Source organism: Pseudorasbora parva, chromosome 8 (assembly GCF_024679245.1).
Source record: "Pseudorasbora parva isolate DD20220531a chromosome 8, ASM2467924v1, whole genome shotgun sequence".
In the NCBI taxonomy this organism is placed as follows: domain Eukaryota; kingdom Metazoa; phylum Chordata; class Actinopteri; order Cypriniformes; family Gobionidae; genus Pseudorasbora; species Pseudorasbora parva.
Window position 1 is genome coordinate 31,517,871 of NC_090179.1, and position 11,659 is coordinate 31,529,529.

At 36.1% G+C, this 11,659-nt stretch overlaps 1 protein-coding gene across 1 annotated transcript; it reads left to right on the plus strand.

Moving 5' to 3' along the window:
* Window positions 1–747: 747 nt before the first annotated feature.
* Window positions 748–11,459, plus strand: rab30 (RAB30, member RAS oncogene family). Its single transcript, XM_067450928.1, has 5 exons — window positions 748–953; window positions 2,395–2,493; window positions 3,029–3,112; window positions 5,421–5,604; window positions 7,454–11,459. The coding sequence occupies exons 2-5, from the start codon at window positions 2,407–2,409 to the stop codon at window positions 7,702–7,704; spliced, it is 606 nt and encodes a 201-aa protein (XP_067307029.1). The 5' UTR covers window positions 748–953; window positions 2,395–2,406; the 3' UTR covers window positions 7,705–11,459.
* Window positions 11,460–11,659: the final 200 nt, after the last annotated feature.

Here is an 11,659-nt window from a genome sequence, read left to right on the forward strand (position 1 = left end):
GATTTTCCGCCACAGAGTAAAAAAAATAAAAAGGCAATTGGGACTTTTTATCTCGAATTCTGACTTTTTTCTCTCTCTAAATTGTCCGATGTAAAGTTGCAATTATGAGTTTTAAAGTCCGAATGAGAAAAAAGTCTGAATCGCAAGAATCTAACGAGTGACAAAAAAAAAAAAAAAAAAAAAAAATCGAAATTATCTTTTTTTTTTTTTTAATGTTTTAATTCTGTGGCAGAAACAAGCTTCCATAATCCTATGACGCCGTAATTATATTTCTAGCCGTCATGAAGTACTGATACTTAATTAAAATAAGTAGGCTACTCAAGAGATGGGATTTTGGACATAAGTAAAATAATAAATGAAAGTGATTATGATTTTTTTTATCTCACAAATTTCACAACTTCAGAAAAAGTGAGAAAATAATCAGGGTAGTGAAATAAGAAATAGCAATTTTTTTTGTAATGTTATTATTTTTTGGCGGAAAAAAACTATTGAGAGACCTAAACTCAGAATTCAGAGGAAAGTCAGGGTTGCGAGACGTAAACTTGCAATTACGAGTTTCTACCTTAAAATTGTGATATAAATGAGATTGAGAAGTCAGGATATAGCCTATACCTCTAAAACGACTTATTCGCTTTTCTAATTCTAATTGTGTGTGTGTGGCCATTTTCACAGTTTAATCAAGTAAAGTCGCTGCAGGTAGCAATATAACTTCAAATCCCAGAATGCAGCGGCGTTTTTTTTCCGGACTCGCGCTTCCACTGGGGAAGCAACATGACGTCATTATCAAAAAACCGAGGAAACTCTGCGATCATTGTGCAACACTGGAGCCGAAAATCTGCCGAGGCTGCTGTTGGGCGCTGCGCGATTGCTATTATCGTTTAGATTAAGAGCCTGAAGAAAAGACTGAATGCATTCGGAATAATAGAAGCAGTGGGGTGAATCCCCTGTGTTTGGTAAGTGTAAAGATGATTTAATGTGACCTTTAATGTGCAGAGCATCCTGCTAGCTAATGGAGAACATTGTGCCTGCTGGTTTTATTTCATCATAAAATTCAATATGCAGTTTTTACTTTTTATAAAGGTTCTGAATAGAAAGAAAGGGATTTAGGCCACGTCTATGTCTTTTCTTCTTCTCTCCTCTGCTCAGAGGTATATTGCATATCAGATTTCAGTTTTCTGCTTGGAGATATGCAGAGATATTTTTTTTCATCCAACGTTACAGAGGGGGGATAAATAAGTATGTTTTTCTGCTCCATGATTGAATGTGCTTTATTTTATATACATGCATATGTATAGATATGTGTGTGTGTGTGTGTGTGTGTGTGTGTGTGTGTGTGTGTGTGTGTGTGTGTGTGTGTGAGTGTTTTATACATAATCCAGAGGCATAATGTTTAATATGTCAAGGGAATAGTTATATTTAATCCATTTAATCCATTTACAGCATTTATTTCTGACTCAAAATGAAATGCATATTTGGTTATTCTTTCCATGAGTGTAAAAAGTTGTGCTCATACTGTTGCATTATGTAGCAAGTAAACTATGTAATGTGAGTTTTAAATAACAGTTTTGTATTAAACAATGCAAATTAGTAGCTATAAAACATATGCCATATATTGTGTGCAAGAAGATCTAAAATATAAGTGCGACTGATCAAATACTCAACTAATAATTACCTTAATTATATATTTTATAAATATTAATTACATTGAAAATGAGTGTGAGATGAAGTTTGTTTGCAGTGGTGATGACTGAGTGTTCATTCTTGCAGTGAAGTTAAGTTTATTGAATCAAACATGATTTTTACTTTGGGTTCATTTTCAGCTGTATTTCTTTTAAGCTGCATATGCTTCTGTCCAGCACCATTCTTAATTAGCTGTTGAATGATTGTTTGCTTGCGTGCATGTGTGTTGACAGGCCTCTGTGAGTTGTTCTTTATTCCTTGTGTCTTTATTGCGCTCCTCTCAGCATCCTGCCATAGGCCTTGGCAACAGCAGCGCTTGAGCACATGCATAGCAGCTTCTCCTATAGCAACTCTTCAGAAACAAACACAGCTAATGTGTGTGGTGAAATACAGAGGCACTGTTGATCTAATAAATTAAAGAATGGAAAGCAAAAAAAAAAAAGGTCCCTAGAGACATCAGGCGTAGTTTATTCCCTCGTTTGTTCTCGGTAATGCATCACTGGTGTCACTGAAATGTTTGTTCTGCTGAGGCTCTGTTACTTCAAACAGTGTTTTATCAGAAGGATGTTGCTCAGCCATGTGTGTTTTGCATTGCAGTTTTTAACACCCACGTATTACCCGCCTGTCTTTCTGTCTGCATGTCTCTCTGTCTCTGTCTCTCTCTCTCTCTCTCTCTCTCCCTCTCTCCCTCTGTCTTTATTCATGGTCCCTCAGCTGAGCGTGAGCATGGAGGATTATGACTACTTATTCAAAATTGTGCTGATTGGAAATGCAGGAGTGGGCAAAACCTGCCTCGTCCGACGCTTCACTCAGGTGTGTGGAATAATTTCCTTTAAAGCAACAGTACTGGATGTTTGCAATGTGTCAGTGTCTGAAGCTTTCCTGTAGCTCAACCAGTAGTGCGTGGCGCTAGCAACACCAAGGTCATGGGTTCGATTCCCAGGGAAAGCAAGAATTCACAATAATGTAAAATGTGTACCTTGAATGCAATGTAAGTCGCTTTGGATAAAAGCGTCTGCCAAATGCATAAATGTAAATGAATCCAAAACTGGGCATTATTTGAGGGGACAGTCCGATAACATAGTGGACGTTATTGAGTGCACTCATTCAATCCCACGTTGCATCGCAATAACAGCCGATGCACATACAATGGCTGTCCGAATTCACTCACTCGTTTTCATTCACTCCTTTAAGTGAATTGTATTAGTGGACTGACATAGGGAATAGTGAATGAGGGTTTAGGGGGCGATTTCGGATTAAGCCAGTGTTTCTAGTTTCTACACAGTCCCTGGTAATTATAATTTCATAATAATTGTGCATTTAAACCTCTTAATCTTGCGATGTCTAGGGGCTGTTCCCTCCTGGACAAGGCGCCACCATTGGAGTGGATTTTATGATCAAAACTGTGGAAATAAAAGGAGTGAAGGTGAAGGTGGGTGTGACTCATTTTGAGGCATTTTTTTGTTGAGTTTTCAGTCTTTATTTTGTTATTTCCGTTTTTGTTTTTAAATCTTTTTTTCAGTTTTTGTATTCTACTGCACATTTGGTTTTGCTCTTGATTTTTTTTTTTGTCATGGGTTATCAATTATCCTTTGTAAACGTGTCTATGTAAAATAATAATAATAATAATAATAATTTTTTTTATTATTATTTACATAGCCCCAAACCCAATGACACACTGCAACAAAAAAAAAAAAAAAAAAAAATATATATATATATATATATATATATATATATATATATATATATATATATATATATATATATATATATATATATATATATATAATATCACCATACATTTTATATTTACAATTTTATATTTATATACATTTTTTATTTTTTATAAAATAAAAAAAGCCATTGACAATGATGTTGGTAGATTTTGAAAATGACACAAGGAGGATTATTAAAGGGGGGGTGAAATGCTGTTTCATGCATACTGATCTTTTTACACTGTTAAAGACTTGGAATCCCATACTAAACATAGACAAAGTTTCAAAAGTTAAGGTGGACGTTTGATGGGAGTATTTCTTTGTCAAAAATACTACTTCCGGTTAGTCCTAAGTTTCGGCAAGTTTTTTGAGATCATGCGTCCCCATTGACGTTAGTGGGGGCGGAATTTCCTTGTATGGGCCTTACGGACAATTCTACCGGAAGCGCGTGAGAGAGAGCGAGGGAGAGAGCGAAAGCAACAGCCTACGCCCATCAAAGCGGGGCTTGTAGGATGCTGGACAGGTGACAATTACACATAGCACATAACAATGTCACCAAAAAAGTGGGTTTTTGGTTGCCAGACCAAGACAGTCCTGCACAGATTCGCCAAAAATCCCGCGTTAAGGCAACAGTGGATGTAATTTGCTTTTCCGGATCAGCAACTGAGTTGCGCGAATGTTTATATCTGTTCGCTGCATTTCGGTGCCGACTGTTTCATAAACAAGGCCCAGCTCGACGCCGAATTTTCCCAATCGCCTAATGCTGAAGGATGGAGCAGTCCCAACGTTAGAAGGGTGAGTGAGACTGCTTTTAGTCCGCTTACTGTCTACACAAACCACGCGTAAACACACAAACACATGTGCACAACTGCACTTCCCACATGTACACCTTCAAAGACAAAAATACGACGATATAATTCAAGTATAAATATGTAAATAACACAAGCCGCTAAGCATATAATATAGTTAGTGTATAACTTGTAACTTACCACATACAGACGTCCTGCTCTAGTCGTTTTTGCTGCTGCTCCTGTTCAACTGCAGCCTCTGGGTCTGATTCCGGATCATAGATGTATGGCTGTATCTGATTAAAAGCCATATTTTTATTTTGAATAAAGTTTTTTTCCGCTGTTAGGGATGACGCTCGACTCAACACACAGCGCGCTGCTGCACACGTCATTATTTAGCTCCGCTCACACGACACGCCCCCACCCGCTCGGCTTTTTTCGGAAAGACTCGGAACAGCGCATCTTTCTTATATAATTATTAAAAAAATAAAAACTTTTCGGAGATATGCAGGATGCAATGCTACTCTATAGGTACTCAAGATTGACATGACACTGACTGAAACTGAGTGTTTCACCCCCCCTTTAAGGAATAAGGGGGATTCTTAAATTTTAGAGAAATCAATGTTAAAATGGACTAGGAATTTGCTTTAAATATACATACTATACAAGTCGCACCAGGCCAACCCCCCCCCCCCCCCAAACAAACAAAAAACAAGTTTACGTCAGTGTATGTCACATTTTAATATTAAATGCACAAATAATGTTAAAATAAATAATAAGTAAAGCTTAAATTTAACAGTATTCAGAATAGAACAGGAAACAAATTTATATAGTATAAAGTCAAAATGGTAAAATAAAAATGTGACTTATATTCAGAAAAATATGGGATATTCATCATTTTTGGATAATTGGTGGGTTAGTGTGAATAGTCTCTGCCAACAAGGCAGGCTTTTTTCACACTTGTTGTAAATAGACACTGATAATTAAGAAAAAAATTGATAGAAAAGATAGAAATGTGACCAAACATGGAATTGAAAGGTAGAAATCATCAGTTTAGTCCACTGGAACACTGTGACTGATTTAGCATGTGTTTTTGCTTCTAAAGGCACTTTGAGCATTTTTCCGCATTTCACTCCACTTCCTGTTAATGAAATGGACTGAAAGCTCTAGTTTATGTTGGGTTCTGCTAAACGCGCTAAGTGACTTCACTGATTATTTGATCCACTCATCCCTGCAGCTCCAGATCTGGGACACGGCCGGGCAGGAGAGGTTCCGCTCAATTACCCAGAGTTACTACCGCAGTGCCAATGCCCTCATTCTCACCTACGACATCACCTGTGAAGATTCCTTCCGGTGCCTTCCTGAGTGGCTGAGGGAGATCGAGCAGTATGCCAACAACCAAGTGGTGACAATCTTAGTAGGTGAGTATCCAAGTTTTAAGCTTCTGTCTGTCTATCATAATGCAGACCTTTAAAGTTGCATGAAATTAAAATGTACCTATATTTATCTATTTTCAAAATACATGTGATTTATATTGATCTTATTGTGCATAATTAATCTGTGCATCTGTTTAAAATGGTTATTCAAAATAAAAATTCTATCACCCTCATATCATTCCAAAACCCACAATACTTTCATTCATCTCTGAAACACAAAATGAAAAATTCCAGATCATACATTACATTAGAAGCTCAACCGTACTTGCTTGACATGCGAGAACAAACCTTGTTGGTTCTTGCGGAAGCTCAGATATGCATAAGAATGAACCCTATTGGTTTTTGCGTGTCAAGCAAACAAGTTTGAGCCTCTGTTTACCATATATATGAGTTCTCTTATGTACGTTTGCATATAGATTTTTATATGTGAATAAAAGCCTAAATAAATCTGTTCATCATAGAAAGCAATCGTCTCATCAACATTTTAGAACGATAGATTATTTTAGCCGCGGACCGCTGTCTTGGTCTTAAAGGGTTAACAATCCATATAAAAATAACAGACACAGACTAAATTCATGGAACATCAAAGTCACAGGAAGTGAGTTTTGATTTAAAATTCTGATAGATACTGTGCCGACTGTACAGATGAATATGACCATTCATAATAGATCATTCTTTACAATCAACTCTGTTAAAGTGTTGGTAATTTATCTGTTCAGTAAAATACCTTACTCATCTGTTGAGTAATAAAAACAGCAGCTTGTCACTTTTACAACATTTTAAATCCCTCAGTTCTTGCCATCTCCTAAAAAAATAATCCAATGCCAATGCTGATTCTTGTTTTATTACGAGCTCTGTTGTTTTCCCTTTTTGCCAGCAGACTCTCTTCTGTTAGGCGTTTGTTTAAAACGGCCGATTCCCCAGATGTTGGAGATTTATTTAGCTGCTCCATGTCAACCTTTCTCGCGGGTTGTGAAAATAACTAACCTCTGCCACACCCACACAATACACATGTCAAAGTAGCCGGAGCCACTTTTCTCGATTTACGGATATGATAAGACACATACGGGCGAGTGACACATGTATGCAATTTCCCATGAAAACCATCTCTTCAGGTCTAAAATATAAACACTTATAATAGGCCTACCATAGGAAATCAGGTAAGACTAAAACATGCTTTGGAAGAAGGATTGATGATGTATTAAATGTTCTTAATTTTGAACTAAAATAGTTACATAGTAACTTTAGCCAGTTGTCGCAAATGAAAAAAAAACATGATTCAACCATTTGATTTGACATCATTCGATGACATAATGTCATTTGATGAAATCTTTTGACGATTTAACATGATGCCTCAATTTCTCCACATCTCAAAATCCAATCAACAACCGATCATACAACCAACCCTGCGTCTCAATCAGCTCCCTAGTTCACTAGTCAGGGCACTGATCAGGACATAAGTCAATGGGCTGACTCCCTGATCAGTGCCCTGACAACTGAACTAGGGAGCTGATTGAGACGTAGACCAAGTCTCTGCCCTATATTTTCATTTGTTGCTACTTCCGTTTCACCACGATTTTAATGGCGAGACGTCCATGTTATCAAAAGTTTATCAGTAAAGTTTCATATGCTTGCTGATTAAGGTTCTCATACAGGAAATTGTCTATCAACATGACTTTAATATGTTTTTAAATCTGTTAAATAACCAAACAGCTTATTTGTTAACACAGAACAAGCTGACTCGCTTACATTAGACCTTCTAGCTGTCAAAATACGTTGGATGTCCTTGTCACCAGAGCATTTGATCCCTGTTGACTGCTGTTGTTGTTCACAGGGAATAAGATAGACTTGGCTGATAAGCGAGAAGTCCATCGGCAGCGAGCGGAGGAGTTTGCGGAGGCACAGAGCATGCTGTATCTGGAGACCTCGGCCAAAGAATCAGACAACGTGGAGAAGCTCTTTCTGGATCTGGCCTGCGAACTGATCCGCGAGGCCAAGCAAAACACGTTGGACAACAACGACTCCACCCCCATGCCTGGAGAAGGGAAAAATATCAATTACTTGAGTTGCTGCAGCATGAACTAAGTAGACTTGGCCTCCCTGTCTGGCTGAGGACGCAACATGGATTGCATACAAAGTGGTTGTATTGTTGGTGGCCACTACGTAGTTGCAGTGGTTACACTTGTTGACATCCACTTCTTTTACCCTTCTTAAATCCATGGGTATTTTAAAACGTACGTCCGGGAAAAACGTGATAAGATGATGCTGCTTTTAAAGGGGGAGGGTGGTCCGAAGCTCCTACATGCTTTTGGACAGTACAAAGGGCCTTCACAATAATGCTTGCTAATAGGTCAGACAATGAGATTTGTTTTCAGCCACAAGCTCACTCACTTAAAGGACTAGTTCATCCAAAAATTTACATTATGTCATCAGTTATTCACCCTCATGTCATTTTAATCCCATATTACACAAATTAAGATGTTTTGAAGAATGTTCACGCTGCTCTTTTCCCCAAATGAAAGTGTACAGTGACCAAAGTAGTCCATATGACTTGTGTTCTATATTTCAAGTCTTCTTAAGCCATACGATGCTTACGGTTTGACATAAGGCTGAGTAAATGCTGACAAAATTTTCATTTTAGGGTGAACAACCCCTTTAAGATCCATTGCCACAAATTTGGTGTGTTGATGTGCACATTTATTACTCGCACAAAATGCACTTCTTGATAATTGCTTCCGAGATCGTTTGAGGTTGCATATGCTTTTTTTTCTTTCTTTTTTTTCTAATGAAAGTCGACAATGCAAATAGCCAGCTATCTTCAATAATCTGTTACAGGAAGATGTGAAGTAAAACACCCTCATTTATTAGGCGGAGAATATAAACTACACATACTGCTTGGATGGAAGTCTGGCTGTTAATACACAATGAAGGCCATGTCATTTTGATAAGTCACAGCAAAAACCCAATGTGCCTCTGCCATTTCCATCCTGTCATCATATATTACACAGCACCCCGGGGAAGCTCTTGGGGTACATGTTTGGGTCATATTTCTCCCAAAAAAGTGACTCAAATCACGTCAATATATTCGTCTTGATGTGTGACTTTGGAGATTATTCGTTTTCATTTTTTTTTAGGATTTTTTCTCATTAGATTCCCAATACAGAAATTGGAATAATCTCTAATATATATTGGATTATTCCAATTACTGTATTGAGATTATTATAAATATTTAACCAATACACATACTGTGACTGGACAGGATTAGTCCAATTACTGTATATATAAAATTCACATTTACAACATATTCTACCATAACATATACCAACGTTACATTGCGTTTTTTGCATTACAGTCATGAGAATAGGAAAAAAAGTGCATAATTTTCATGGAAATTAAGCACACTCTAAAAATATTACTATTCACAAAAAAAGCTCCATTTTCTTTTCCAAGTTATGTTTTTTTGGGGGGGTGAAATACACAACCGTTCAAAAGTTTGGGATCAGTAAGTTTTAAAGAAATTAATACTTTTATTCAGCACGGCATTAAGATTTCTATTTCATAAAAATGCACTTTTAGTTTTCCAAGTCCAGTAAAATATGTATCAGTTTCCACAAAAATGTTAAGTAGCACAAATGTTTTCAACATTGATAATAATTAGGGATGCACGATATATATAGGCCACCATATTGGTATCGGACGATGTATGTTCGTTTTTAATTTTATAGTTCTCAGCCTGATAAGAAAATGTATCCGATATATTAAATCCGATAAATAATGTATTATATCTTCAGCTGAGACACTTGAGATGCGAACTGTTCACTGTGATGGGTTTGAATCAGTTAAAAAAAGGAAAATACAGTTAAGTGCAACATGCGTAGCACAAGTCATATAGGATGCTACATAAAATCATGAAAACATAATTGTGTGCTTGGGACATGGCTTTTAATGGGGAGAATTTTGTTTTTTGTAATCATGCTCTTAAAAAAATTATACAAAAATTTGGATTTTGATTTATCCGCAAATATATAGGCTAAGCGTTTTATATAAAGAATTATCGGTTATCGGCCAAAATGTTCATATTGACGCATCCCTAATAATAATAATACATGTTTCCTGAGCATCAAATCAGCATTTTAGAATGATTTCTGAAGGATTGTATGACACTGAAGACTGGAGAAATTATGCTGAAAATTCAGTTTCGCATCACAGGAATAAATTATATTTTTTAAATACATTCAAAAGTCATTTTAAACTAATAAAATTTCACAATATTACTGTTTATTTAAACAAACACATTCTTAGTGAGCATAAGAAACATTTCAAAATCTTACCGACCACAAACTTTTGACTGGCGTGTTCTCGACAGGTTTTATGAGTTCTACCGGTCCAGAGGTTTTTAGTGGCTTTGCACATATATGCTAAATATTTTTTTTTTTTATATGCTAAAAAGTAAATACAATGAACTCAATGTTATAATGCACTGTCTAAAATGCTTTCATTCCATATTAATGCCCCCCCCCCCCCTGATTTTACAATACTCCTGATTTTACACATTATTATATTACAAGAACTGAAATATACCAGGATGCTTTGTAGTCCAGCTTTAGTATTGTAATAACCGTAGCGATGTTTAAAGATTTTGGCACTTGAGTGGTCAAGAGAACAGTGTGTGTGTGTGTGTGTGTGTGTGTGTGTGTGTGTGTGTGTGTGTGTGTGTGTGTGTAGTTTTTGTGTGAATGAGAGATATCATGTATTCCATAGATGTTTCAGTGAGTTCTTGCACAAATGGTCTTTATGTTTCAAAGCATTGGGGAAAAGATGATGGAGTTGTTTAGCGGTGTGATGCAGTGATTCTGATTTTCTGTTCTGGAACTGTCTTGTGCATTTTAATGACTTTTAAACAGTTGGAACTTGTACCTCCAACCTTGGCTGTGCTGTAAGGTTGTTTGCACCTGTGTCATTACAATGGAACTGTGAATCTCCTCTTTTATAGACTGTCAGTATTTCACTTGCTGCTACAAAGCTTTTTCCCTTTTTTATTTTTAACAAAATCGACGGAGGTTTTAGTGTGCTTGGTAATATTTGTGATGATGATGATGATGATGATGATAACTCAATAATTTTGTTTCGAGTGAATTTTTTTTAAAACACTCAACAAAATCCAACACTAAACAATGTTTAACTTGAGGACCAATTGTCTTACCTTTTGTTGTTGTTCCTGTCCATGCCAATTAATTTTCAGTATAATGCATTTCCTCATATTTACGCATAGCTGCTTATATGATATTAAGCTTTTCTATTAACATTTTATTTTAAAGTGATAACCTTTTCTAGTTTTGTATAAACTGTTTTCTTTCTATGTTACTTGACGTGCCATACACAGTATTTTCTCTGTCAGGTATTTTTGTCTAGCTTTGTTTTACAGATACTTGCCATATTGTAATGTGTTTCATTGTGTACCAATGGCACTCTGTAGAATATTTTTGTTTTCTATGTTAAAGGGCCTAATTTCCAGTATAAGTTGTATTACTAAGCGCTTAGTTTTTCTGTATGGACGATGTTATTATGTTTGTTTCATTATGTAAAGACAATATTCATCAAAGCGTAAGTCTTTTGTTTAGTGAAGACTCCATTATTTCGCTGTACATTTATGTGCTTTCGGTATATAAGTTGTGATGTATCACCTGTGATTCATTTATCATAAACAGACAAACCCCATGACTGTTCAGTATTGCGAATGTTTTCTTGAGCAATTCTGTTTGTGTAACTTTGTGTTTTAATTCTCAGCATATAAACTGCAACTTAATACATTTCTCCAAATAAACATGGTTATGACACTATCTGTATTGTCATTGTGGGAAATTAGTAAAACATTTTTGTTGATTCAATTTCCTTTACCAAAAAAAAGGGTAAATTTAATTAAAAAAAAAATACTAATACAATTTATAAAAAAAAACCAAATACTAACATTTTATTATTATTCAATCAATCTTACACACACACACACACACACACACACACACACACACACACACACACA